The sequence below is a fragment of the Thrips palmi genome, unplaced genomic scaffold, assembly GCF_012932325.1.
Source record: "Thrips palmi isolate BJ-2018 unplaced genomic scaffold, TpBJ-2018v1 HiC_scaffold_15, whole genome shotgun sequence".
Lineage (NCBI taxonomy): Eukaryota > Metazoa > Arthropoda > Insecta > Thysanoptera > Thripidae > Thrips > Thrips palmi.
In genome coordinates this window covers 3,543,067-3,570,869 of record NW_023144624.1, presented here as the reverse complement: position 1 = coordinate 3,570,869, position 27,803 = coordinate 3,543,067, and the positions used below count along the sequence as shown (strand labels likewise).

Sequence of the window (27,803 nt, the reverse complement as noted above, 5' to 3'; positions counted from 1 at the left end):
CTTCGCGAGAGCGACGAAGCACTGTTCGGAATTATCTTGCAGGGTCTGATCGCGGCAGACAATGCAGTGTGTGTGTTTGTGTTTGTGTGTGTGAGCGCCATAGAGCGAGTGTGTAACAGTGGTGGCGGGGCGCCGTCGTAAACGAAACGGGACGTCGTGTTTTTACGTGACTTTTCTTTATGTTGCAGGTGGGTGTCTTGTCCGGGCTGGCGAGCAGGTCCGATCCACCGCCGGCGTGCGCGGCACGCGGGGGCGTAAGTTTTCGAGTACCCAACGAGCTGCAGCTTCGTTGCAGCGTTAGTCTGGCGTTATTCATAGGCTGCGGACAGTGACGCCATCCGCTCGAGAGAGACAGAGAGACAGTCCTGTAGAATGATGATGGCGTGCGGACGGAAATATTGGACAAGCGACGACCGCTAGCGCGCCCAGCACGTCCCCTAGACGGCCAGCAGGCGGCTGGCGGACGCCGCGGTATGCGTAAGTACGCCGGGCCAGCGGCGTAGCAGCGTAATGCCGAGAGTCGCTCTGTCTCTCTCGCACCTATAAGAGACGCCCTGTGCGAGAGGGACGAAGTGACGAAAAACGAAAGTCGGAAGGCTAGCAGGGCGAGGCGGGGCGTGGTTTGCATGGCGTTCTCGGCTGGGTAAGAAGATTCGTCGCCGTGGCGTGAGTCAGCCAGGCAGCCCCCTCTGGAGCCACGCCTCGCTACGCCACTGCTGCAGGCCCGCGCGGCATGCGCCTTGGGCCCCTCATCGCCTCGCCCCTGCCGGCCCGCGTCCGTCCCCGCCGTCCCCGCCAGGCCCCGCCAGGCCCCGCCAGCTAAAATGGCATTCATGTGGGCTCTGGCGTCGGCGTGGTCGGTCGGCTGGCGTCTGGGAAGGCCATAGGACCCCGTTCATCGAGGGGCCGCCGCGCCGCGCCGGGGCTGGGCTGGGCTGGACGCCGAGACGCCTTGGGGAACCAAGGGAATGCCATGGCGAACGCGGAGCATCTGCCGCCACTGCCTCCCAGCAGACCACGACGTGGACTTCTCTGAGGCAGTGCGCAGTAGGGCTCTCGAAAACCCGTCTCGCGGCCACCAACCGGGTTACCCGGGTCCACCCGGGGGATCAGTGGACCCGCGCCGTGGAGATAGGCAACACGATCTCACAAGCATGTTCGTGTTGCCTACCTCCACGGCGCCCTGATCCCCCGGGTGGACCGCCGCCGGGCGCCCGGGCACAACCGTCAACCCGCTTTCTACCGGGGCGGGCGGGTACCCTCAGTGTGCAGTACGTTGTGCGCCTCAGGGTTCCGAACACAATGACGCGATGGCTGTTCCGAACGACTGCGTTCGCGCGGCTTCAGGCCACGTTCTGCGTACTGCGTTCTGCCCTTGTTCGGCTCTGATATTGATTCTCAGGTACAGCGCGGCCCGCGGCCCGACGTGGTCCCGAACACCTGGGGCTGGGGACTTGGCGCTTCGCTTCTTGGGTAGTGGCGGCGCGTGGCGGGGGTAGCAGCGGGGCGAGGCCCGATGTACTAGAACGCGAACCGCCCGGTAAGCGAGGGTGGATTACTATGCGCAGTCACGGGGCGTGTTTGCCGAACGCGTGCAGATAGGACACGCGCTGCTGGGCCGTGGCGAGCAGCGCGGGAGAATGAATAGGTCCGGGATGGAGGCTGCCAGGCTGCTGCAGGCTGCTCGTCTGCTCGTCCGTGTCTGTCCTGTTGTCCTGTCTGTCTGTCTGTCTGTCTGTCTGTCGAGCTGACTCTGCTCCGCGAATCGCGCGCCGCTGCAGCCGTTCCAAGCCGTTCTCATGGCTGTTCCCAGACGGGGAGTGGATTACCACGGAATTAAGCGCGGCTTAAGGCGCGCTGTGGGGCTGGGCTGCGGACTGCGGGGCTGCGGCGACGCGGGCTGGGGGTGGAATCCGGACTCCACAGCCCTGCTGCCTGCTGCCCCCACCACTGCGAGTCTCCGAGGGAAGGCGTTTTGGGACGGAGGGCTGCAGGCGGCCCGGGAGATGGATGGATATACAGGGAGCGGAATACGCTGGGATATAAAAATAAAGGTGGCTTTGGGGAAGGCTGCTGCTGCTCCGATCCGGTCGGGTCGGTTCGGTTCGGGCCGCGGGAAGGGAAGGGCGAAAGGGAGGCTGCTTCATTTTTCAGATTCCTTCCTCCTCGGCTCCCTGCTGCAAAGCTAGAGGGCTAGGAAAGGCCGCGGTTGGTCCTTCGATGCATCTGTTGCTCCGCGTTCGCTCCGCACGTCCCCCGTGCGTGCGTGCGTGTGGATTGGTACAGTGCGTCGTGCAGCCATTGTTTGACGCCCCTGCTGGTTATTAGAGGGGCCGTTGTTGCCGGGCGTAAGTGGTGCCGGCCGAGCAGGCCGAGCAGGCGGAGGAGCGCCACGCGGAGTGACTCACTGTGGCCTTCCTTGTTGAAGCTGAGGGTAGCCAGCCGGGCCGTGACGGCGACGGGGCCACCACACTGCCATGGCATGGCGGCCACGGCGCGCTTGCGCCCTCGGCGCGGAGTGAGAGCTTGGCTGTGCGAGGCCGAGGCCCTTTGCGGGGTCGAGGATGTTCTCGCCGAAGCCCTTCCTGGTTCCTCGAGGACCCCGTCGACAAGACAGCGGCCCGCCGGCCAGCTGCACATGGCGTGCATCGCCGAGGGCCGAGGGCCGAAGGAAGGGGCGGCCGCCTGAAAATAGTCGTGTGTGTTGCCCCTCCCCACGCCGCCACGCCGCCCCGCCACGCCGCCAGGCTCCCCGGCACGCTGATGTTTGTGTGGAAAGCTGAGAAAACTTCAAAGCCCTCTCCGCTCTCCGCTGCGGCCTGCGGCTCGGCATGAGGCACGAGGGGACGCCGGGGGCTCACGCCGAGTCCGAGGCCCCCGCCGCGCTCCCCCTTTCGGGACTTTGGCGAGCTTTGCCGCCGTGGAGCTCGTCGCGTCGGCGTGCCGCGAATGCCGATGGCGTGGCGTCGCCGCGTCGCCCAGGCCTGGACCACCTGGACCGCGAACAACCCGGGTAGCAGGGCCTCGGCCGCCTCGGCCGCCTCGGCCCCATTGCGACGCCTGCGGGGCTGCAGGGCCGCGATTAGAAATAGGTTGAGCCCTTTGTTGTGCTGGGCGGGGCGTGGCGGGGCGTGGCGGGGCGTGGCGGGGCGTGGCGGGGCGTGGCGGGGCCCCACGGGGCCGCAGCCAGAGGGCCGTAGGGCCAATGCCAGCTGGCAGCGCGGGGTTGCGGCCCTCCCCGCCAGGCACGTCGTCGTCGCCTTGGGGCGCGTTACCTGGTTGGCGTTGGCGCGCGCACGGCGCCCACACTGCGAAGGGCGCGCAGCGTAGCGCAGCGTGCAGTCCGCGCCACGGCTGCGACGGCGCAGCGCGACGCGACGCGCTTCACGGTGTGGCCGCGGAGCCGCCCATCTTTCAGCGCATTCCTCGGCGTTGCGTTGCCCAGCCCTTGGCCGCCCTGCCCCTCCCCCTCGTCACCGTGCCTCCTGGGTACGTGCCCCCTTCCCCCTTCCTCCCTATATTTAGCTGTAGTCGTGTGTAGTGTGTAGCACTCGCCGGCGAAGGGTCGGTAACCGATAGGCTGTTGCTGCAGCGGCCGCGGGCGGGGGCTGCTGCGGCAGCGCGAGAAGTGCACCGGGCAGGCCGGCAGGCCGGCAGGCGGAATCGATAAGGCCCGTGCGCGAAAAGGGGACAGGCTGGGGGACAGGCGCGGCAGGTTTTTATTTGGCCGATCAAGGGACTGTCAGAGGCACTCCTGCCTTCGCCTTCGCAACGGGAACGGAAGCGGAGCGTTCGGTGCACTGATAAGGACGAGGGGGCCTGCTGCTCCTCGAGTCGTCGTGTCGTCGCTCCGTCTCTGTCGCAAGCGCGGTGCTCTCCATGAGGGTGGGAGAGAGACGCCGCCCTTTTGAATGGCTTGGGCGTCGTTGGCGGTCTCGCGGACTCGCGTTCCTCCGGGGAGTCGTGTCGCGGCGCCCGGTCGTCATCGGAGGCGTGCCTGTCGGCGATCGGCCTGCCCTGCCGTGCTGATTCCAGCCGCCGCCTCGCCTGACGGCCCGACTGGCTGACGCCGACCTGGCCGGCGGCCCGTCGGCGTGTCGCCGTCGGCGTGTTCCCCCCGCGAGCAAGTCAGTAGTCGGCGAGAGCGCGGCGGTCCCTCACACGCCCCGGGCACGCGTGCGCGTCGACGCGAGTGCAGCGCCATGCCGTGCAGCGAGTGCCGGGCAGCCCGGTCGACGCGGAGGTCGCCGAGGACGTGGAGGACGTCGCCCAGGGTCAGCGACTACGCAGCGCGGCCTGGGCCAGTTGGTGCGTTTTCTCCCGCGGCCAGTGTACTGGATTCTGGCCGAACATGTTTCGCCGCATCACGCAGTTGAGTCCGTGCGCGGTGCCCAGCGAGGGGTATGCAACTTGCCGCGGTACGGTGTGGCGGTGCGGCGTGGGTGGGGCGCCGGGGTCCCTGATTGGCTGTGCGGCGCCGCGCGTCCCGCCAATGTGGACGCCGTCAGCGGCAGCACCACGCCGACGGCTCGACAAGTGGAATCCTTGTCTTCTTTTTCCTCGGCCATGTCATGGCCGGTCCGTCCGTCAATTTGAATTGTTTGAGCGTTCTACTGCTCCGTTGCGCCCGTCTTTCATCCGTCGGTCCGCTTGGTCGTCGCGTCGCCTGCCCCCTCCTGGCGGCCGCGCGACCGCCATCGCGTCCACTGCTGTTCGCGTGTCGTCTTGCCGCGAGGCCCGGCCCGGCGGCCCGGCCCGTCGAACAGGCGAGGCACGCGGCAGGCGCGGCGCAGTGTTCCGCGGAAGCGGCAAGGCAAGGCGAAGCAAGCGGGGTCCGCTCCGCCCGCTATCTACGCATTCCCGGCGGAGGACGCGGAGGGCGTCGCCGACTCCTATCGGCGCGCGGTGTCGGAGTCGCTGTCGCACAGGGGCTGGCGGGCGCAGCGCACGGCCAGGGCCAGGACCAGCTGGGACAGGGAGGTGACGGATGGCGCCCTCCGTTTGATGAATCCTCGCGATACGGCAGGTCGACCTGCAGCGCCTGCAGCAGCACCTGGTCCTCCTCGCCGTCCGCCAGCCTGGCCCAAGGCCCGACCAGCCTGGAGGCGCCGCGGCACAGCCCTTGCGGCTGCGGCGCGCATGACCCCGCCGGTCTGAGAGGCAGTGGCCCCGCCGCGCCCCGCCCCGCCCAGCCCCCGCGCCGCCCCAGAGGAGCTCCCCAGCGCCATACAAATGTCCGCCCCACTTCTCCATTCGTCACTGGCCTTTCCCTTCCCTGCTTCCCCGCCTTGCTGGCGCTGCGGGGCGGGGGCCGCGGGGGCTGGAGAGCGGGCGGCGGGCTGGCCAAGCTATCTGGTAATTGCCCCAGTATCACCCCCTCTCCACCGTCCTGCTCCAGCCGCTGCTCCAACTAGATGGCTCGCCCGAAACTTGTTCTCGTGGGTTCTTTCGCGAGGGCGGGTCCAGCGGGGGCCCAGGGGCTGAGGCGCGGCGGTGGCGGGGGTGCCCGCATGCTTTGGCTTGCCCCTGCAGGCTCCTAGTCTAGTCGAGGCTCGCTGCGAGGTATCGAAGCTAACCTGATTCTTGCGACGGATGGGCGCCACCCTTTAATCCACTCGGCCGGCATGGCGAGGCAGGGCGAGGCTGGGCGAGGCAGGGCGAGGCGCTCGCCGAGGAGCCCAAGCACCCCGACTACGTGGCCAACGCGCCGCCACCCTGCTGGAGCCCCTGGAAAAGCCAAATGCCACGCCGGCTGACCTTTCGGGCCGCGAGCAGGGAGAGCCAAGGGAGGAAGAGCGGGAAGCTCTGGAGGGGCGGCCGGCAGTTGGAAACTCGCGCGCAGAAAGAGCGCCAACTCGCGACGCCATAAAACCGGGAAACTAGCAAAACTAGCACCCCACAAAGAACGCCGCGACACTCTAATCATCCGCCATCATCAATAATTCGCCGTGCAACCCTCGGACCTCTCGTGTCCCCCGCAGCCCCGTCCAGCCGCCTGGAATCGCACCCAACACGGCCTGTCATTTTTCACTCCCGTGTGTGAATGTGTGTGTGTGTATGTGTGTGTGTGTGTGAGTGTGTGTGTGTGTGTGTGTGAGTGTGCCGCGCCCCAGCGAGACCCATGTGTTCTACTATTACTCAGGTGGGGCAGGGCTGGTGGCTGGCGCCGCGTGGCTGGCTGTCACATCATGCATAGCGTGGGGGTGCCTGCCGCGCCTGCCCGCCCTGCCGCTATGGCGACCTTTCCAGCCAGTGCGCAGTCTGCTATACGCCTGCTGGCCCCGCTGCGGCTCTTCCTTCTTGTTATTCATCTTTCTTTCCTCTCTCCGTGTGTGTGTGTGAGTGTGTGCGTTTCTCTCGCTTTTCCTTTTTCTGGTCGCAGGCCTTGCGGCGAGGCCCTCGCCCGCCCCGACCTCAGACTTTGACCACCCCGCGGTCGCGCGCCGCGCCGCGGCGCTACCGTGCTTATCTGTCGCTGTCGCACCTCTAGCGTGCCACGCACGGCACGGGCACGCGGCACCGGCCAAGTTCACTCACACACACACACACTCACAGCGTGGGGCGAGTCCGATTTATCCGGAGCGCTCCTAACTTATTATTTACAAGATGGCCGCCCGGCCTGGCGCTCCAGCGGTGGCCGCGCTTTCTCGGCCCGCGCTTGTTCCTCTTTCCCGTCCGTCCGTCCGTCTGCCTGTCTGTCTGTCTGTCTGTCTGTCTGTCTGTCTGTCTGTCTGCCTGTCCGTATCCGTCCGCCCTGCCTCTCGCGCATCCCTCCAGGGCCCGTAGCGCGCCGCGCGCCGCGTGTATGGAAGTAAATCAAACTCCGCTTTTGTTCGGTAATGCCGCTTCTTTCTTTTGGCCTCGCCCAGGGCCTCGCGCAAGGCCCAGGGCTTCCAAGGGATGGCCGTGCTGCTGGGCACGCGAGGCGGCAAATGGAGTTTCTCGTCAAACGAAGCGCCCCGTCGTCCCTGCAGGGCCCTGGGGCGGCGAGGGAGAGGGAAGGCCTCGCCAAGCGATCGCCAAGGCGGAGCACAAGTGGAAGTAGTTCTCCGCGCTGTTGCGGTGTTTATGCGAGCGCCGAGGCGCCTCGCTCCATGTCCGTCGGCCACGCACTCATCCACTCAGCCTAACTCAGCCCGGCGCGCGAGGACGGCGAGCCACAGTGGGCCAGAAGACCTACGCCACTGCCTCCTGGCGCGCCTTGCCAGGCCTTGCGCCTCGTCTGGTTACCTCCGGCCTTCTCTATCTCGGTTACACTTGCAGCGGTCGTACTTTGGCTACTTTGCAGCCCGGCCGGCTGGCCCCGGACTACCCTTTGCACTTGCACACCAATCACCGATACTCCCCCTCCCCTCCCCCTTGCCTCCCCCTCCCCTCCTCCTCCCCCGGTCTGCACTTCGGCCCCACTCTGCGGCCCGTTCGGCCTCCCAACGATTCCCAGTCCCAGGTTCCGTGCGCGGGGCCGCCCTGGGGCCGGCCCGGGCCCCGGCCTGCCAGCCAGACGGGCGCCGCCGTGGAGGTAGGCAAGGCGGCGGCGGCGCTGCGCGGCCGGCGTGCGGCGCTCCGGGCGCTCCGGGCGGCCGCGGGAGGAGGGGAGGGGGAGGGGGAACTGGCGACGACGCCGTGGTGCCGTTGTTTGCGGATGCGAGGCTGTTTGCGTGTTATTCTCGAAAACAGGCGGTTAACGCCGCGTGCCGTGTACCCCCCCCCCCCCCCCCTTTTGCCAAAGCAACCCAAAGGTTATTACCAAAAACCCAGTTTCAAAGGGAAAATGGAAAACGGCAAAACCGGAAAAATCAATTTAATATTTTTTTCTTCCCCTTTTTGGGCATGTTTTTGTTATCTTTCATATTGAGACCGAGAGCTTGCGTTGGTAGGACGCGATTTCACGCAGTAGCGCCGCCGGCGCGGCCAGGGTTTCGCGGTGTCGGTGTCCAAGGCCGCGGGCTGGCCCGGCTGGCCCGCATGGGGCGTGTCACGGGACGCGGCGCGCCGGCGTGTGTTTCTTGTGGCCTTTGACGGGCCATTGTTTTGAAACGGGGTCGGGGCGGTGGCGGTGGCGGTGGTGGCAGGCGGGGGGCGAAAGGTACCCGTCCCGTCCCCATCCCGTTGCCCGGCAACCCGGGATCGATGTCGGGCACGGCCGGGCCTACTGTGACGTCGCAGCACTCGCAGCACTCGCAGCACCCGCCCCTGCGCCATCTGCACCGTCTGCCGGCATGGCGCCTGCGCTGCCTGCACCTGCTGCGGCTGCAGATGGCGTGGCGAGAACCGACGCCGGGCACTAGCGGGCACTCGGGGTGCAAGAAGCGGTGAGGAGACAAAAGAAGAGGAAAGAAAGAGAAACAAAATGCTGGCAGGAAAGGCGAGACCCTCGGCAAGACCCTCGGCGAGGACCGAGTCTGCTCTCCCGAAGTGATACGGACTGGTCCTGTGGCGCAGTCCGCACTAATTGCCGTAAAGTTTAGGGCGGGTTCTCAACCTTTCTGGCTCGCGCCCCCAAAATTTTGAAGCCAAAAAATTTTCCGGCCCCCCAGGAAAATTTCGCGCCCCACGGGACCCCCCTTTAACATGCACGGCGTCTGATCCGGGGCGGGCATTTTGTCCCCAACGGGAAAATGGTTTTTTGGACCTTTTTTTAGCAGCCTTTGTTACGGGGCAATTTCAGTCTTGGGTTGGGAGCAGTATTGTCTCAAATTTGGGCCCAAAACGCTCAAAATGTCTTGAAAATCGTGTTTTTTTGGCCGATTTTAAAGCCACTGCGTCTGACCCGAGGCGGGCATTTTGCTCCCTCAACGGGCAATCGGTTTTTGGCCCTTTCCCTTTTAGCTCCCTTTGTTACGGAGTGCAATTATCAGTCTTAGTTTGAGAGCTATTGCTCAAGTTGCCGAAACGCCAAAAATGTCTTTGAAAAATCGTGTTTTGGGCCGTTTTTAGCAGCCACTGCGTCTGATCCGGGGCGGGCATTTTGCTCCCTAAAGGGCTTTGGGTTTTTGGCCCTTTCCTTTAGCATGCCTTTGTTACGGAGTGCGATTATCGTTTTATTTTGGGAGCAGTATTGTCTAAATTTGACCAAAATATCACAACGATTTTTAAAAGCACTTGGACCTTTTTGATCGACTTTGAGACAATACTGCTCCCAAACTAAGACTGACAATCGCACCCGAAAAAAGGCATGCTAAAGGAAGGTCCAAAGACCATTGCCCGTTGGGGGAGCAAAATGCCCGCCTCGGATAACGCAGTGGCTGCTTAAAATGGGCCCAAAACACGATTTTTCATAGACATTTCTGAGCGTTTCGGCCAACTTGAGACAATACTGCCCCAAACTAAGACTGATATTGCACTCCGTAACAAAGGCATGCTAAGGAAGTCCAAGACCGATTGCCGTTGAGGGAGCAAAATGCCCGCCTCGGATCAGACGCAGTGGCTGCTTAAAATCGGCCAAACACGATTTTCAAGACACTGCTGACCGTTCGGCCAACTTTGAGACATCTGCTCCAAACTAAGACTGATAATGCACTCGAAAAGCTGCAAAAGGGAAGGTCAAAACCGATTGCCCGTTGGGAGGCAAAATGCCGCCTCGGATCAAGCAGGGCGCTAAAATCGGCCTAAAACGACCCCAGCTCGCCGCGACTCCTTAAAAAATTCGCGACCCCCTTGGGGTCCGACCCTAATTGCCAAAGTTTAGGGCCTAGCCAACCGGAGCGCGCGCGCGCCACTGGGCCTGAGTGGGACACTGTGCCCAGGTGGTCGCAAGGGGCTGGGGGCCCTGGGGCTTCCCTGCTGCTGCTTTGTCTCGGATGAAAGTGGTGCCGCAGGCCGGTATGGCATAAGTCATGACTGCCCCCGATTGGAAATGGATGCCGCTGCGGACGGCGCCCCTCTCCGCCCCGCCCCGCCCCGCCCCGCCCCGCCCCGCCTGCATAATGCCCTTGGCCAGGCCGGGGCGGTGGAAGGCGCGGACGAGGTGCGGTCGGCCTGGTGGTGTGCGTCGCGTCGCGCACCTCTACTCGAGTTGTGTCGGCCACCCCCGGCGCTAGCGACCCCTCTGCGCGGTGCGGCCGTGCGGCCCGCCGTCCGCGCTTGGCCTGCTCGGCGTCCTGCTCGGCCGAGCGTGGGGCAGCCTGGCTAGCCCGGCGTGCGGCGTGCGCCCCCGACTGGCTGCCGATCCAAATCGCTTTCAATTGCCAGTGAAATTGAGCCGCTCCCCCTGGCTTGCCTGGCTTGCCTGGCTCTGCCTTTGCCCTGGCGCCAGGCGCCAGCGAGCCGCCCGTCGGCTTTCACCCCTCCCCTCCCCCATCCCCTTCCCCGTCACGGGCGGCCGGGCCGCGCCGCTCGCCTGAACAGCCTGCACCGCCCCCAGCATCCCAATTATGCACAGGGCGGTAATGGCGGCTGTCTCGAGGTGGCTCTGTCTCTCTCGCACTCATGGGTCGTGCCGAAGGGAGCGAGAGAGACGGCACTGCCGGCACATTGTCGCCGCGACGCAGTGATGGAAGGTGAACGCCACCCTGCGCATACCCAGCGCGGCCACCGGCCCTCGCCCCCGTCGTGTAGAGGCGCGGCGTGGTGGCGTTTTGTCCACGATTTGAAAATGATGAGCTGTTACAGTGTAATGCGATTATGCGCTCCTCGCGACGTGCGCCGCGCTGCCGGGCTGCCGCTTGTGTGGGGCGGGGGCGTCTGATGGGGCGTGGGGCGGCGTGGAGCGGCGTGGAGGGAGGGACTCCCACTTTACCAGAAAATGCGTTTATGTCGTTGAGGTGGTCGCGGAGGGGTGGCGTGGTGACTCACCCTCGCCTTGCTCCACCCTGTCCACCCCGCCCCTCCCCGCTGCACCTCTAATCACACCCGGCATCAATCCCCTCGCCTCGTCGACGCCGTCCTCCTCGTCCTCGCCGCCCTAAGGGTCGCTCGCCTCGCCGTCCTGTTTGGATTGCAGGGCTCACGTCGGCCAGCCCTTGGGCCCGCTTCATTGCCTCCTGCAGCATGCCGGAGGCCAAACCGGAGGCGAGGGCGGCGACGAGGAAGTCCAGCCCGCCGCGCCGTGGCCACTCAGTCAGAAACGGCGGCAGTGCGAGCGACCGCGCGGCGCCGCGCGACGCGTTCTAGTCGACCTGGAATCGCATTGTCGAGCTGGGCGTCGATTCCGCCGCCGCGAACCGGGAGGACCGGCAGGGCCAATCTGCCGCTGCCGCCTTCTGCTCGACGGGGTGCATGATGGAGCCAAGCCAGGGCCACAGCGCTGCCTTTAGAGGCCGTTTGGCGTTGCCGGCTAGCCGAGTGCACTCAGTATTGCAGTGTACTGTGGGAAGCGAGAAACGCGGCGGCGCTTTTGCCGTCAACCCTTCGGCCCCGCTCTTCAAGCACTCCCGAGCACAACTACATAGCGCCACCCCGCAGTCTGGTCCAGTCTGCCCGGCAACAGAACGCGTCTCGTCTCCCCTTAGTCCCTTATCTACCTTCGCTGGCCCGGCACTGCCTGTTGTGCACCGCGTTCTCTCAGGCCCCGTGAACCGCCCCACCGCCGCACCGCCGCGTGAACCAATATTTTCGTGTTGGAACCAAAAGTGCGCCCGGCGTCCAAAGTCGGGCTGCCCCCTGCCCTGCCCCTGCCCTGCCCCCTGCCCTCGCCGCGGAACGCAACGGGACGGCCTCGGTGTCGCCGAGGTCGCCGTGTCGTGTCGGCGCAGCGCTGGCACTTATCAGTCTCAGTGCTGCTGCTTGCAGCTTGCAGCCTGCCTGCAGCCGCACCTCGGCCCGGACGGTCCCGGACGGCCCCATCGCTCCAGACTCTATAGCTTCTCCAGCGCGCCGTCATGGTGCAGGCTCGGTTCTGGAGACGCCGCCGCTCGCCGGAAGCATCAAAATGCTCGAGTAGGTATCCCTGCGCTCTGCGGCGCTCTGCGGCGCTCTGCGGCGCTCTGCCGCCGCGAGTGCGCCTGGACGGCGGGCTCGCGGGTGCTCAGCGTGCTGAGGAGCTCCAGCAAACTGATTCCGAGCACTGCCTTTGTCACTCTGTCTCTCTCGCACGCATGGGTTGTCGCGTAAGGGTGCGAGCTGAGGGACAGAGAGGGACAATCAGTGCTCAGAATCAGTCTGCAGCCCCGACCTGGCCGAGGACTTTGGCTCACCGCCGTGGCTCAATAATTTAGCATTGCTTAGCATGCGGCGTGTGACAATGAGCTCGCGACGCAATCGGCACCGGGCCGCCTTCGCCCTCGCCTTCGCCTTCAGCGACGTCGTCGTCCGTCGGGCCCGGCGCCTGGCGCGTGCGAAGCGCGCAGCGGCGGCCGCGTCGTCAACCCAGTGATTCCGAGAGTATTTCGTCGCTGTCTCTCTCGCACTCATGGGGCTTCCCGTATGTGCGCGAGAGAGACAGGGCGACGAAGACGACTCTCGGAATCAGTCAGCTGCCAGCTGGGACGAACAATGACGGCGGCCACGCCCACGCCGAACGTCGCCGAGAGCGTCGCCTCGCCCAGAGGCCCCAGAGGCACTCCGGGAAGGCGGCGCGGCGACGGCTGGGCCTGGGCGCTGGGCGTGCCGCTTTGCTTTTGTTTTGGTCTTCCCCCTATCGCGAGGAGAGTCTGATTTGGCAAGAAGCGAGCGCTATTTCGGGGTGAGTCATTTGGCGGCCGAGTCCTGCTGGCGTACCCAGAGTACTTCCACAAGTGCCACTGGCGCCCAGCACCCAGTACCCGCGGCTGTGCCAGGGCTGTGCCCTGCCCGGGGGCCCGGGCGCACTCATCTCAAGCAGGAGTGACTCAACCGACTCAACTCAACGCGCCCGCCCTGCCGCCCTGCCCTGCCCTCTCCTTCACTTCCCTCCCGCCTTGAAGCCACAGCCTGCAGCCGTTCCCCCTCCACTCCGCCGCCCACTGTCCCCACTCCACCCCCACCCCCTCCCCCTCTCGCCCCAGACTTTCTGCTCGGCTCGTCTGCTAGCCGTCTGCCTGCCTGCCGTCTGGACACAACATCACCCGAAACACGATGATAAAAGCGTGTGAGGTGTGCGCACAGGCCGACATGCGGCGTGCCTTTTTGCTTCCAGTGTGATGCTACCGACTGGAGATGAAATACACCGCGTGTAAGTGAAGGGGCGACGAGAAACAGGCCGATTTCACGGGAGTGTCCCAGTGTGTGACGTCAGAGAGGGAGAGAGGGATGTGTCAGTGCTCAGTGCGCCAAATTTTCGTGGGTTTTCGGCTCGGATCGAGTCCCCTAGGACTAGAAGTGGGCGTCTGTGGCAGAAATACCAACCGTGCGATGAATGGTGTGGTCCCATGCCACAAAACACCGAGATGTCACCTCGTTTGGAGGTTATATCCAAGTGGTTCACTGGATGCCCGTTGTACTCTTTTGAATGCATGGGCCTCGCGGTGCATGAAATGCATGCATGTTCCTCGAGGAAAGTGGTCTTCTCTCCAAATGATATTTCAATTTTTGCTGACCAGAAAGTATTTTACTAGATGTCTTCAGCACTGAAACATGATTTAGAGATCCAACAAATTTATGACCGTTGATGTTCTTGTTTCTATGAATTTTAGAGGAGACAGTTCTGCCCCTGTGCTATGTCACAGCTGCCATGAAACTTGTTTTAAAATTTATTGTTTTCTTGTTTGTTTGATTACAGGCTTGCCGCCAGGCGGCAGAACCAGGATGACGGAAGATATCGGGAAAGGCACCGGGGTGCTGAGTCCTGGGGACCTAAATTCCAATAACAACGGAGAGACAACAGCTAGCTATGCTGCTAGCTATGTCAGCAACACATCATCTCAAAATGATGCAGACTTCATACAAGACAATTCTGAGTACCAATGGTTTTTGGATTATGGGTATGTTGTCTTGTTTTATGGCAGAAGTGCACCTTTATCCTTTTGTGCATACTGACTTTTCCTTTGGTCCTTATTATGTAAAAATAAAACATTTTTTCTTTTCTTTTTCTTTCCTAGTTATCGAGAGGGCATGCACCACCAAGTTAGTGTGTTGTCATCTCTCTCAGAATCATATGCAAGAGGTTTGCTGTCCAGTGGAGTGGATGGAAAATCGTGTGGGCTGTATGATGATCTTGCTAGAAATTTGGATGCTAACCTTGCAGAAGTGGACATGGAAAACTTCTGTGCTGAGGACATCCATTCTTTGCTGAACACACTCCCAACCATGTGTGACATGCAGAAGGTATGTTAAATGTTCATGATTGTAAAATACCTCTTTTTTGGTCATTGCCTCAGGGCAAATGTTTTCGTTAGTAATTGGTTCACTCACTGAAATAATATAAAAAACAATAATTTTCAGAGCAATAATCAAGGAGAGATGTTTGCAAGCATGTCCGCTCTATCTACTTCACTGATGGGAAAGTTTGACTTTGAATCATCTATGAGCCCTCACAGCAGCTCACAGGTGTGTTTAAATAGTTTCTTCCATGAAATTAAATCATATTTTTATCCTTCCAAAAATTATCTCAAATATCTCACATGTATCTTGCAGGGTGAAGATTCAGCTGGATCCATTGATACTATGTCACTTTGCAAATCTGAATTGCTGTTTTCACCTGTCAAAGAAAGTGCAGTTCCTGGAACTATCAACTTCAGTGTAGACTCTCTAGATTCTGATATGATGCTAACATGTCAAGCCAACAAGGATAACTACACTATTGCCTTTGAGGGCTCTACAACAATGGGCTCTGAGGATTCTGAAGAGTTTCATGATCATGGTAAGGATAAAGACAGCCTTTGGGAAATGCAGGTATGGTTGATGACAACAATGCAGATCTTATTTTGTACATTATTCTCCTTCCTTTAGGTGACAGTGAGACAACAAGCACGGACAGCAACAATTGGTCTCGCAACAGCCGCTTATTGAACCCAGCTCTGGCTGCTGTACTTGGAGCTGAGCAGAGAATGCTAAATTCTTCCTTGACATCTACCTGTTCAGGGAAAAGTGTGAGGGCTGGCTGTGGCAGACCTAACTGTAAGCAAATTCTAACTTCCTCTCACAACAATATGGCCAGATCTGATTCCACCTTTACAACCTGGAGTAAGTTGAAGAAACCTGAGGGGGAAAATCCACTGGAGCAGCAGCAACTGAGCCGTCATCCTTCTGGAAACAATAACACCACTCAAGGGACGGAAGAAGAAACACAAGCCGATAATACTGATGATCAAACAGCTGTCAAAAGCCGCAGTTTACCTAATTTGGCTAGGCAACAACAACAGCGGCAGCAACACCACCAGCGCCGAAAGCATCAAATCAGAACAAGTTTGGCTTTAAGCACATCGTCTTCCATTGAATCTTCATGTGTCAAGTTGTATGATGTTCGTTGCAATGGCAGCCCTCTCACATCTAGTGGTGCAAGCAGTTGCAGTGGTGGGAAGCCACAGGGAGGCATCAATCTAGTTAGGCTCTTCATGAAACAACGCAGCGGCTCAGGAACTGACCATTCAACCTCTGTAAGTGATGGTTGGGATAGTGATTCTTGTGTCAGGTCAGCAACAGGACCAATGAGGCGAAACAACAATGAGTGGCAGAGTAATGGAGGAAGTCAGTCTTGCCGTGGAAAGCAAGTCTTTCGGTCATGCCAGGGGGTAGATGCTTCTCGAAATGACAATAGTGTAGATGAATGTCAGTGCCTGCCCGAAGAAAGTATGACAAAGGTCAACAATAAGCTTAGTCTTCGAAGCATTGACTCTCTAAATTGTGGCCACCCTCGGAAAAACAATGGAAGTTGGGTTCGTGGAGAGGAAATGACTGATTGTTCTACTTGCACCTTTGAGGATAGTCTTTATCGCCTTGAGGATGGTGTTCAAAGGACCCATGAACAAATTACTGAAGAGGAAGCTGAAGGCCCATCAGAACACTCTGAGTCAGTTGAGCAGGTCTCAGAAAGCATTTCAAAAATCAGCATGGCGAGGGACTCCACAATGGAAAATGTGCACAGTTGTGATGACAGTTCCAATTACTCTAGTCACCATGGACTTGTGCATGGTTTGAATAAGACTGAGGGCGATTTGTTCCATTGCCGGCGATATAATGTGAACAATAACAACAGCCTGGAAAGGGAAGATATTTCTTCAGACAGTCGAAGGCAGTCCCGTACGGGTAGTCTTGGCAATTGTTGCTGTTGTGGTTGTGAAAACAAGGATTGCAGGAGAAATTCAGGGACACAATGCCAGCTGCCTCTTATTAACAGAAGTATGCAAACGTCTTGCATGCTTGATGTTCTGTCAAAGGCTACATTGCAAGAAGTCAGGATACCACCCAACAAAGAAGCTCCTGTAAAGCCTCCAAATGCTAAACTGGTAGAGACTAAAGAAAAGGAAGATGAAAAAACAGAAAAAGGGACAAAGCCAGTATATGTGTACTATCCCAACTATGCTCTCCCTGACCTGGGATTTTTGAAGGAGAAGAAACCCAATGTAGATCTCACTAAGGTGTACCTTAGACCTCAAAAGTTTTCAGCAACTACCAATGCCGGCAATGCTGACTTGGTTTCCAAAATACCTGCTTGCCTGAGGCAACCCAAAAGAGGTTGGAAACAACAGCGGCCATTCTCCTGTGGTGATGTTGAAAATCTACGCAAGAAAGGATTTCAACATGTTCAGGATTGGAATTCTCTGACATTCCTTCTTCCTAAAGAATATCGTGTGCTGCTTGCTGATGTTCCAGAGGTGCTGAAACATGTTGATGCTAAAAATTTGTGTGAGCAGGATCTTCATCCTCTGTTTTGTATGGCCCCTCCTTCAAAAAATAGGCATTCTCACCCTGGCTGTGATTGCACGAATCTGTCTTCAGCATCCAGCACCAATACTCAACCCTCGTCAGGATACAGGGGCTCTTCTACTCTTCTAACTGATTCGTCTTCTCAGTCGCCTAACTACAACCCCCTGTTTGTATACCGTTATGATAGTGTGAGCTCTGAAGCAAGCCTCCTTGGCACAGAAAAGAAGAAACCCACTCTTTCTTCAAATGCTCCTCCCCTTCCGAAGAGGTCAATTTCGTTGCCGGGTGCAAAGGACGCCAAGAAAAATTCCGGAAATGTTGATTTGTCACCTCAAGCACCAGCACCTCCAAGACCTCCTCTTCCAAAGGGTATTTTACGCACTGCAATTGATGGAGATGTAGTCTCCAATAGCAAGATGCGGAAGGAAGCTGCCAATAAGAGGTTCAGCATGTTTGAAATGGGAACTGGTCCTAATGCTGCCGCAGCAAACAAACGCTGTTCTCTGCAGGAACCATACTACCTTCCTGGGCATGGTGAAAAGAAGAATCGTGCCCAAACTAGAGAAGATGCTGCATGTGGGGATGACGATGAAGGTTTGGCAGGTGTGGGTTCTGAACACCACCACCACCTCTGTAGCCATGCAGAATTTGAAGATGTCTTACGATTATCTGATTATATTCACATGAGCACAGCTGGACTTTCAGATGTTTCTATTGAATCTGAGTGGGATGATGAAAAAATGGCAAGACTGAGGCTACAAGTCAGTAGGTTTATAAGCACAGCAAGCTCTGAAGGATCAGAGCATGCTAACCAACAGACTTCAAAGGCAGTCTCTTTTGGGACAGCTGAGAAACTTCGTCCTAGTTCTTCAGCAGGTGACATGAAAACCCCACCTAACTCGCCTAATGTATCAGCCCTTTTGGGAAATCACCGTCAATACCAGTGCAAGCAGCCCTTATCTGACTTGCCTATCCGGGAGGAGGATCCCGGAGAGTCAAGTGCTGATGAACACTACACTCCCTCAACACCATCCAGCAAACCAGATTTGGAATCCAAGAAAGGTATGGGGCAGTGCACCTGCTGTTGCGCCGCAATGCTGATTTTAGTTCTCTGCTCTTCTTAATTTCTCTCTTTTCTGTTTATTTCAGCTCTTGTGACAGCAGTCTCAGACGCCGTAGAAGAAATCATATGTCACTTCTCTGGAGCATCAACACCAGGGGAATGTGCTCGTCTGGGAGACTCTGCTGTGACCCCTGCCGTTGCCAACTCTGTCATAGGAACGTTATGCCCTGCACTCTATGCAGTCCTCAGCGATGGTCTTTTGACCAATATCGCCACAGCATTTGGTGACATTTCTAATTCCGTGTGGCAAGTTGTAGAGGCTTCAGCCCAGCAGGGCCACATGACTCGCTCTCTGAATGAATTAGTTTTAAGGCTGAACAGTGAGGATGTCTTTTCTGAAGGCTTGCTAAAATTCAATGCCTTTGTCTTTGGTCTCCTCAAGTAAGTTTAATTAAATTTCTTGTTTTTGTACTGTATACTACTGGTGTAAGCAGATCTTATCTAATCCTTGTGTGCAATCTGTTCCAGCGTACGGTCAGTTGATGCATGGATGGGATACTTGCGCACCCGAGAAAGTATTCTTCGGAAACATTATGGACCTGAAGCACTTCTAGTCCTATCACTGCGCGGTGGTCCCTCGTTTCACGCACTTACAGACAGCCTCCTTGCTGCTCTGCGGCCTCTTTCTTTGTTGCCATTCCACCTTGATCTTCTCTTTGAGTGCCGCCAACTGCATCAAAGTTTGCAGAGACTTGGAGCAGCTGCTGCTACATCTCCAACTTCTCTTTTAAGGCTTGTGCGTTCTATTCAAAATTCTGTGGGCCAGCTGACTATTGCTGAGGAATACTCATCAACTCACAAGGGGTGAGCAAATCATAATTTTTGTGTACCTAATCCAAAACTGGGCTAATTAGAATCTAACAATACTAATACTAATCTTTATTTCTTGATTTCAGAGACAATTCTGATAATCCATTGCCAGATCTTCTTGAGCTGTCATCAAATTCAACCCTTCTTTCTGTGCCGACAAAACGCAATAGTCGTTCAAGGCAGCTTCGCAGGCCACGATCATGCATTGATCCCTCTGGAGACCTTTTAGATCCTTCTACAAATCTGCGCAAACGTTGGAGTGGAGTGCAACTTGGCTCCAAATTGAGCCAAGCCCTTGATAGGCTTTTGGCCGAAGATACCGAGGAGGTATATTTACCACCAAAATAAATTATCTTTTTTCTGTCCTCACTGCATATAAGCATAATAGCACTGTGATTTATCATTTCTACAGGATTTCTCTGATAGTCTTAATGCAACTCCAGCAACACCTGCAACACCACTGCTTCGCACTCACTCTGATCAGTCAACCAGTGAAGACGCAACTCTTGTAAGTCATGATAGTGACATGGACCACACAGACACGGACATGTCCGACCGGTCTGGCGCAGTTGCCAAAGCAAGGCGAGCAAATGCAATGGGAGTTGGTGGAAAGTTTCGTCGTTTGCAGATGAAATGGGAAAAATTGAGTGGAAGTGGAACTGAATCCCGAGACCAGAGTACAAGAGCATCTCCTGAAGCCTCTCCTACGAAAACAATGAGGTCAAGGACATCATTCAGGTTAGTTAAAATATACATATGAGTAGATCTGTCAATAAAATTACATTCAACATGCTCATAATGTTGTTTTGATTTTGATTTGTCTGATCTTAACACACCTTTGTCTTTTGCAGTGGGAGCACTCGTACTTCACCGGCAATGTCTCCTGTCAAATCCTCCTCAAGGTCTTCCCTCCATAGTCCAGGCAGCACAACCAGTAGTACAAGCTCCATCTCTCGCATTCCTCGACCGGTAACATCTCCGGTGCGTCCACCAACAGGCATTCCTCTGCCTCGCTGTGCAACTTCCCCTACTCAAGCCCAAGGTCCCATTCGAAAACCAAATTTACCTCTTGCTCAGGTACGTGTCACATTATAACCAACAAAACCATTTTATCTAAAAATCTAAAGCATGATTTTTCAACATTTCTCTTTTTTGTCAATGTTCATAGGGAAAACGATCTTCAGCTGTGGTTACTCGCACAAGCCGTGTAGACCAGGCGGTCACCATGGAGCATCGCAGCCCAGCTACAAGGCCAAGCAGTTTGCCTTACAGTCCAGTGGCAGATGTGGGCAAGAAAAGTACCCACCGTCGAGCCAACTCGGCATCAGTTAGCAGACCTGGCCAGTCCGGCCCATCTGCACGGAAACCTAAGGCTCCCCCAAGGTAATATTTATTTTAGCTATTAAAATTTTTCCCAAATTTCCAGTTTAATTCATTGGTATTTTGTTTATTTTTAGATACGTGAGGACTATCAAACATCAGTTGGCATCTGACAGTGGCCATTTATCATTCAGCACTGGCGAGCGGCTCAGCTTGGTTCTCGAGGTAGATGAGCAGTGGCTGCTGTGCTGTCGAGGGGACCGAAAGGGGCTTGTTCGGCGCTCAGCGGTTGTTGCAACTCAGGACCATTCATCTCGATTTTAAGCCCCCACAGAAAGATTGCCTGTATCAAGTGCAAATACTGTATTGTTTAGACATAGGTTATCATGTTACCTTTTGTTTTTACTTAAGAGTAATTTAGTTCTTAATGTTTTAGGTCTTGTTTTCTCTGGTCATTTGTTTCAAGTAATTTAATTTGTTTCTTTTATTATTATCCTTACGTCTGAAATATTTTAAACAAATTTGTTTTTAAATATTATGTAGTCAAATGTTTGAGGAGTCATCAAGCCATATTCATACTGTTTGTAGCCTTCTTGATAGTCATGTTATGATGAGCTTACTCTAGCAAAAACTAGTTGAAGAATAATTAAATAAAGTAACCCTTCATATTGTATCTTATTCTAGGCAAATCATAGTTTTGATTGAATTTTCTTTGAGTAAGAAGTTATATGTCCGATAAAGTATGATTACTTTTTGTTTTGATCTCTCTTCATTTTTTTACTGAGTTAGATTTTTTATATATATATATACATGGATGCTAGCCTGCACACCTATGCAGTCATTTAAAATTTTATGTAGAACATTGTTTGGCTGAACCTTTGACCTCTTAAGAATGATTGTTTGATTGATATTTGTACTATATTAGAATGTTTGTGAAGATTGATTGAGCCACGCTTGTGTGCTATTCTCACTGTCTGTGATTGCTTAATGACTCGCTTACGTCTTTGCTTGTGATTGTAATTGTAATATTGTACTCATCACTCACATAGCAGTGTCAGAATCTTTCATTAATTGAAATGCGAATATATATACTCACACTGTTTGATCCTTGCGTATTCACCTGCTTCAAAGTTGCTGTCTTTTCATCATCTCAAGTGTAAATAAATGCACTTCTTGTTTTAGTACAACATAAGTGGCTCTGGCTTTATGTTATTATTATCATGTATGATTCCCTAAGAATACTCATTTCAAATGGAAATGATATGTTTGAAGAAGTCTGATTTCTTGAAATGCAGTAATGTTGTGTGTTGCCTCTTTTGCTTGACACTGGTGCTATATCCTTAGAATGCTATGAACTCAAGTATTCTCACTCAGAGGTCTTCATTTAGTTCCAATTATTGTTCTTAATTTTTCTCCTTTGTTACTAATTTTTTTAAAACTTGTGTAATGATTATTTTATCTTAACAATCAAATTTTGACTTCTATCATATTGGCAATTATGTACAAATACTCTGGGGACTGACTGCTTGTAATTGTAAACCTTCTTTCTGCTCTGCAAATCCTAGAGAGGTTGCTTGTTAAAACATTTTCACACTTGAGGCCCAATAATTAATCTTAGCCAATGTCATATCCTTTCACTTCCTCCCTCGCATGACAAACCGTAGTTGCTGTTGTATTTTAGTAAAATCTGAGTGGATCTGGAGATGCAGATGTTCTGTTTGTGGAATGATTTAATGACAGAGGAGGTGAGACTGTTGTAAATGTTTGCTTATTGCAAGGTAGCATGGGAAATCTATTTTTCAGTATTTAAATGGAAAACTTATGAGTGGCTGTTAAATTTCTGCCCGGTGGCTTTGGGTTAGGTTGAGCTGAAGTGAAAAGCTGTGTGGCAAAACAAACCACCTCACAGGGAATGTGATGTGTGGCGTAGCTAACTTGTTTACAGTATTACTCTGTTTGTAAATATTTCCAAGATAACAATGCCGTTTGATTTCCAAAATGTATTTGACCTTCATGTTGTTTTCTCTTGATTTCTACTTTTGCTCTTTTGTATATCTCTTCAAGCTGTCAAGCTAAGATTACAAGGTTTGAGCTTGGAAGTGATTTTGCACGTTTTCCTCTTTTTTTTTTGAAACAAAACAAAACTTAATGGACAAATGTGAAATGTGTCCTCCTAATTTTACTTAAAGCACCCTATGGAGAAGGTAGACCGGGTATACACCGATATATCCATGTTGGTCACTCCAAGCTCTCAAATCTTACTCTACTTGTGTTGCTTTTTTTTTGTTTTGGCTTCTCATTTAAGAATTTTTTATTCCTTTCTTGATTGGTCACATAATTTTGGGACGGTATGGCTTCATGAAATATTCTTAAGTGTCATTGGAAGTGGTGCCATATTGTGTGCATGATGTGTCAAGTTTCTATAATAATGTGCTAGTCACACCGCCTCTAGAAAAGAATAATTATTCCCCATTATTATGTAAAGAACATTGCTTTCAAGAAGATTAAAATAATTCTTTGGGTCCTCAACTTTTTACCGAAACTGTTTATCAATTTGCTGGACCTCTGTTAAAGTAGCTGACATCCAAATAAAATCATAACATACAGTACAGACTAAATAGAGTTTGTGAAATTTAACTCCATCTTACTATATAGCTGTGTTTGTTGCCTCTAAACAGTGTTTCGGTGCAACTAATAACTTTCCATGGGACTTCTTTTTACCGAGTTGTTATCATTACAGTCTCCGTATTGAATGGTTTATTCTCTTAATTGTGTCAGCATTTAAGTTTAGGTAAATACATGAATGCATGAATTTAAAGTTGTGTTTTCTTCTCCCCTTTGACTGATTTTTCCTCCTGCACACAAAGTCGTTGATACGCAAATTATTGGGTGAGCCATAAGACCAAAACAGAAGATGATTTTCCTGTCTTCGGGACCCTAGCGGCCCCGGGAGAGCACTTGGATTGGAATCCCAGGTTCAGGAACATTTTCCTCAGTTGACTGCTTGAACATGGTACCATCACTCTAAGATTAGAAGGATTCAAATCAATCGGTGAAATCGATTCAACCGGTCGCGGGTAGGAGAACTTAGTACTTGGGTTCAAATACCGGCAGCACTGCTGCTGCACAGCGTGTCAAATGGGTGGCCTACCTTGACGGCGCGGCTCCAGGCAATCCGAAGCAAACACTTGTCTGTTCATCTCCCCCTCTGCTCTGCAGAAGTGTTCCTGCCGTCTGTCTACCGTCGGCTCCCACCCACCCCAGAGTGTGTGTCAAATGGGTGGCCTACCTTGGTGGCGGGGCTCACGGCTCTGTTCAAGTAGAAGGGTTAGCTTTTCCCCCTCTAAGATGCAAAAGAGTTCCCGCCGCCGTTGTTATTGTTGTCATTGTTTGGCTAAACATGAATACATATAGTGAGAATAAGGCTTAGATTTTTTTCAGACAAAGTTTGTGTTTTGTTTCTTTTTGCCAGGCAAACCTGTTTGAGCGCTTTATTTCCACAAAGTACAAACGTGAAAACTGCACCTGTAAATGCATTTTACATTTCCAAGCCAATTACTATTTACAATAAATGAGAATATACATATTGCTGTTTTCAATGATAAAAACAATCTGAGAAAAATTATAACAATAAAATTAAAAAACTATTTTTTTTTTTACTTTTGATTATAATGTACTAACACCACCCATGATATTGACTGGACGTCCTTTGTACTTCTTTGAAATATCTGCCTCAATCTAGAAATATAATTATTAAAAGTAAATTAGAAAAGTGTCATGCATATATAACCATCATCTAGATCAAACCCTTTACCTGGCTTTGCAGTTCCTTTGTTTTAGATATAATTAGCTCAAGCTTTGGGCGAAGCTCTTTAGCTAACTCTCCATGTTCAATGCCCTTCGCATTAACTAACTTTTGTTGTGTGATGCTCTTGTCCACCAAAGAAAGTTTCTGCTTAAGAGTTGCTGCAAGATTGTCAACATACCTGTAACAGAAATTTTTGAAATAAAATGAACCACAAGAAACACTGTTATCAATTAAACAGATAAAGTTTGTACCTTGGAGAATGGCGAATGGTGTACAAATGGTGTAGTGTTGGATCATTCATTTTGGTTATCATTGTTTGAACATTTTTCAGCTTTTCCTGTACACTTTCAATGGTCTGAGCCTGCAAAAGTGTCTCAGAATTTTGAAGTTGGGAGAGAGATAACATATCACTGCCACCAGATGATAACTCGTGAATCCTAATCTTAAGAAAAGATTCCACCTGTAACAAAATTTTAAAAAAGGCAAAATAGGAAGCTCTGGTGGCAAAATGGTTGTTAGTTAAGCAACATGATGTGTACATGTAGGTGTTACCTCAAGCAAATCGTTGATGAAATCCATTCTTGTGACCGGGTTGTCGAGCAAGTTCAGAGCCTCATTGCCAGAAGCTACACCTCCTTCTAGACCTCCTCCTTGCACTTCAATTCCACTCTCCTCAAGGGAAATGTTGAAGTCAATTTCCTATTCAACAAGAAGATAATTTAAAGTTGAAGACCCAGCAGATACAGTAAGAAGAAACTTATGACTAGCCATCTCTCACCTCTGCACCAGAAGAACTGTCTATTTGAATACCATCTCCTGATCCCCAATCAATGTCACCAGTTTCTACCTGCACATCCTCGCCAAAGTCGATTCCTCCACTGCTGTCTCCAAAGTCAATACCATCTCCAAAGTCAATCTAGAAACAAAAGTAATCCAGAGGTAAGATATTGATGATAACGAGATTTCATAGTGGATTAATTTATAATAAGGAAAGGAGAAGGCACTGACCACATCACTTTTCTTTGATTCATCTTCATCATCCAATGAAATGTTGAAAATTGGTTCTTCCACTTTCAAGGGCTTTTCTTTGTGGATCCACTCATAAGTAGTTGTATTACCATTTTCTGAAAAACAAAGTAACAAATTTAGAAACTTAACAATTCTGTAATTTTTTTAAATGCAATGGAATGATGCAGCATGAGGCCTTGGTGACTCTCACCTATCATAAATAAAAGCAAAGGAACACATTCTCTTTTGCCATCAGGTTCACACATGAAATCCATAAATGCTTTGTAAAGTTTTGCTGCTGGCCCCAATGACGGCAAAGCAAGGGCCATTTCTTTGTACACAGTGGGAAGTTCTTGACAACGCTCAACTAGTTCCTTCTTGATACTTTTTCCTTTGATACCTAATTTTTGGCAAGAAACATTAAACTCTTTAAGAGCAGAGTTTTCTTGCTTTTTTAATTCAGTTTCTCTCCTCTCACATTCCTGCAAAGTATCAACACAATTAAAAACTAAACTGATATTTTAAATTGTATTTTAAAAATCATGATAGCAGTTAGGACTGCTACTTACATTTTGCATCTGTTCACACTTCGATATTTGCTTCCTGATGCCGGGAACTTCATACTGCACATTACGCACAAGCATTTGAGCAGCTTCTGAGAGATAGACATTGTCTTTCTCATACATCCGTACAATCTCTTGCCAATCCTTCATTCTCTGAGAGCCATAACGCCCAAAGACATTCCGACTATCTGCTTCTGTTTCTTTTAGGATTTCTACGATTTTCAGACAGTGAAAATAGTTTATGTCTGTAGAAAAAAAGAATTATTGGCCATGAAACAAGCTCATTAAAGTGGATCCTAATTAGTAAACAGGAAGAAAACAACAATAACAATACATACAAGTTCCAGACAATAACTTGGTTATGCCTTTATGAATGGGCATATCTTGGATAGCATTATTTATCCTTTCTCGTATCAGTTCCACTTCAGGTTGCCAGTCTCTTATGCAATGCCTGCGGCTTATAAGCCAGTCTGGCAATTTGTTGGTGTGGATGTCAATAGGAATAAATTGCTCCTACAGAAAGAAAGAGAAAAGTAAGTTGCCACGACATATGATGTGTAAGGAATAAATGCGAGGATAGCATGTCACAGAGAAAACACACAAAAAAAATAACCATGGTAATAAATAATGATTGTTCTTTGTAAAGGCCATAGCGTGACATAAAAATGCACACAATCCTGTCAGAAGTCTGAGGTTATAAACTTTTCACAACGCCGTACCTGCATGATGGAAACTCTGTTCTACACCGAAAATGACGCCAAGAGCAGCCAATCACCACAATGTATGGGCAATGGTGCGGGCCCGCAAGGCTTCTGTTTAAAATTCCTAAAGACTGCAATGAATGCCGACAGCTGTTTATGCCAACACACCTGCAGCAGAACACAGGCACTCACTACTGTGTGTGCATGCGTATGAAAAATTTATTGTAGGCAGGCGAGCAGACACTAGAGTCCTGTACTGGAACGCTAGAATCACGTAAAAGGGGTACTGCAGGACTCTACCGTGCAGTTCTTACCCTCCCTACTTAAATTCTCAGTGAAGGGAAAAAGGGCAAAGTTACTCATAAAATGCATTGGACACACATTTATTTTAATCAATGGGTTTGGAATGTACAGACATCGGCCGTTGCCAAATCACAATTTCTGTAAAGGTGATCCATCCATGTCTCCATGATCCACCAATAATAAAAGCAAAGCAGAGGTATCTCATAAAACAGAATCTTCATGAGCTCTACCACTTTCTTCCTTCTTCAAGAAAGAATGGCAAGATATCACATCTGGTGGCAGCATGGGCTCAAGGTCTCTTAAAAGGTCTGACAATGTCAAAAAGGTAAAAGGCACTGGCTCAACATTTGGACATGTATTAGCTTTACTTGATAGGGCAACAGCAACACAATGTTTAGGGTCCAATAACCATTCATGGAAGCACCAAGCTGAATTCTTTACCCTATCGATTTCAACAAAAGTGTCAGTTACTGGTGTCTTCTCATTCAACCATGGGGTCCTTAATTGAAAGGAAATGTGACGCATGTCTGATCTTACTCCAACACCTGTTGCTTTGGTAAAGCTTTCCTTTAAACACCAAAATCTAAAAAACATAGCAGCTCTCTGTTCCTCAGAGTTTGAGGATAAAATCGTATTCCATTCATCGGAGGAACATGTTTTGTTCATAAGGCGAAAAAACTCAGATAGATGACTCCCTGTTTTGCGGTGCAAGTTCATTACATCTGCTCCAACTATCACATCATTGCCTACCTCACCTGCTAACACTGTGAAGTGTCCTTGATGAGATATGTTAAAGTCTAAGTGAATATTTGTTGTTTTAACGCGTGGACGTCCATTCTCCCTTATGATCTCGATTTTATCATTGGGGTCACCTGTGACCAAGTGAGCAAGCTTCCTGATCATAAGGCATCCAGCCATGGCAGCTTTGGCATCAGCTTTGAAAACAAATTTCTGAACTCGCTGCTTCTCTTCCAATGGAATGCACCTTGAAGCAAGGAGCCATTCCTGCTCGGTTGGTTCCCAGGCTCTTGTGTTATAAGCCCAACGTACACTGCCACGTAGAGGCCCTCCTCCACCAACCATTTCGGCAAATTTCCGATAAAAGTCAGCCGTGCTTAAGAAGTTAGCCCAATCGATCTGGAAAACAGAAGGGGAAAGTCATGGGAGCTGAATTTAAATCAGAAACAAACACACTGTTCTCTTTACAAAATTACAAAAATATGTCATCCGAAGAGGCACGAAAATGAAAAGTTTAAACCTACCCATTTTTCACTTGTCACTCATTTATTTACATGTTCAGTCAGAGCATTCCGTTTGGTTTCTTACAGTCTCGCCGTGTAGCAGTAGACAAACAGAACAGAAAACAAAGTGTACCTGAATTTCTCATAACAGTTGAGCAGTAGCAGAGGACAACAACTTAGCCAACGTTCACAAGATTTAAGACT

General features: G+C 52.5%; 3 protein-coding genes across 11 annotated transcripts in view; 1 reads left to right on the top strand and 2 right to left on the bottom strand.

Annotated features, from left to right (window-relative positions):
• LOC117641457 overlaps nt 1–22,793 on the top strand; it is a 56,495-nt gene extending 33,702 nt beyond the window's left edge. For 4 of the 7 annotated variants that reach the window (XM_034378794.1, XM_034378788.1, XM_034378789.1 and 1 more), the window contains 12 exons: nt 13,637–13,838; nt 13,956–14,181; nt 14,299–14,403; nt 14,491–14,716; nt 14,806–17,784; nt 17,872–18,226; nt 18,314–18,649; nt 18,742–18,982; nt 19,068–19,393; nt 19,507–19,732; nt 19,824–20,038; nt 20,113–22,793. In XM_034378794.1, coding sequence (XP_034234685.1) covers nt 13,637–13,838; nt 13,956–14,181; nt 14,299–14,403; nt 14,491–14,716; nt 14,806–17,784; nt 17,872–18,226; nt 18,314–18,649; nt 18,742–18,982; nt 19,068–19,393; nt 19,507–19,732; nt 19,824–20,038; nt 20,113–20,299 — 5,624 coding nt within the window. In that variant the 3' untranslated portion in view covers nt 20,300–22,793. Of the gene's footprint in view, nt 1–12,930; nt 13,091–13,380; nt 13,412–13,636; nt 13,839–13,955; nt 14,182–14,298; nt 14,404–14,490; nt 14,717–14,805; nt 17,785–17,871; nt 18,227–18,313; nt 18,650–18,741; nt 18,983–19,067; nt 19,394–19,506; nt 19,733–19,823; nt 20,039–20,112 lie in introns of those variants that run through there. The other 3 variants (XM_034378791.1, XM_034378795.1, XM_034378792.1) reach the window with 3 other exon arrangements.
• A 629-nt stretch (nt 22,794–23,422) lies between these two features.
• LOC117641458 (CDK5 regulatory subunit-associated protein 3) lies at nt 23,423–26,272 on the bottom strand. The gene is made up of 10 exons (XM_034378796.1): nt 26,074–26,272; nt 25,693–25,867; nt 25,361–25,599; nt 25,003–25,273; nt 24,792–24,907; nt 24,562–24,699; nt 24,336–24,482; nt 24,035–24,243; nt 23,790–23,961; nt 23,423–23,713 (listed from the first exon to the last, which is right to left on the bottom strand). The coding sequence occupies exons 1-10, from the start codon at nt 26,077–26,079 to the stop codon at nt 23,642–23,644; spliced, it is 1,545 nt and encodes a 514-aa protein (XP_034234687.1). The 5' UTR covers nt 26,080–26,272; the 3' UTR covers nt 23,423–23,641.
• Nucleotides 26,273–26,422: 150 nt separating this feature from the next.
• Nucleotides 26,423–27,761, bottom strand: LOC117641462 (L-aminoadipate-semialdehyde dehydrogenase-phosphopantetheinyl transferase-like). 3 transcript variants are annotated; one of them, XM_034378802.1, is made up of 2 exons: nt 27,621–27,761; nt 26,423–27,495 (listed from the first exon to the last, which is right to left on the bottom strand). In XM_034378802.1, the coding sequence occupies exon 2, from the start codon at nt 27,439–27,441 to the stop codon at nt 26,560–26,562; it is 882 nt and encodes a 293-aa protein (XP_034234693.1). In that variant the 5' UTR covers nt 27,442–27,495; nt 27,621–27,761; the 3' UTR covers nt 26,423–26,559. The 3 variants fall into 3 exon arrangements, with proteins under 3 accessions (XP_034234693.1, XP_034234696.1, XP_034234694.1); XM_034378805.1 differs by having other exon boundaries at nt 27,651–27,742; XM_034378803.1 differs by having other exon boundaries at nt 27,573–27,729.
• Between the last annotated feature and the right edge of the window lie 42 nt (nt 27,762–27,803).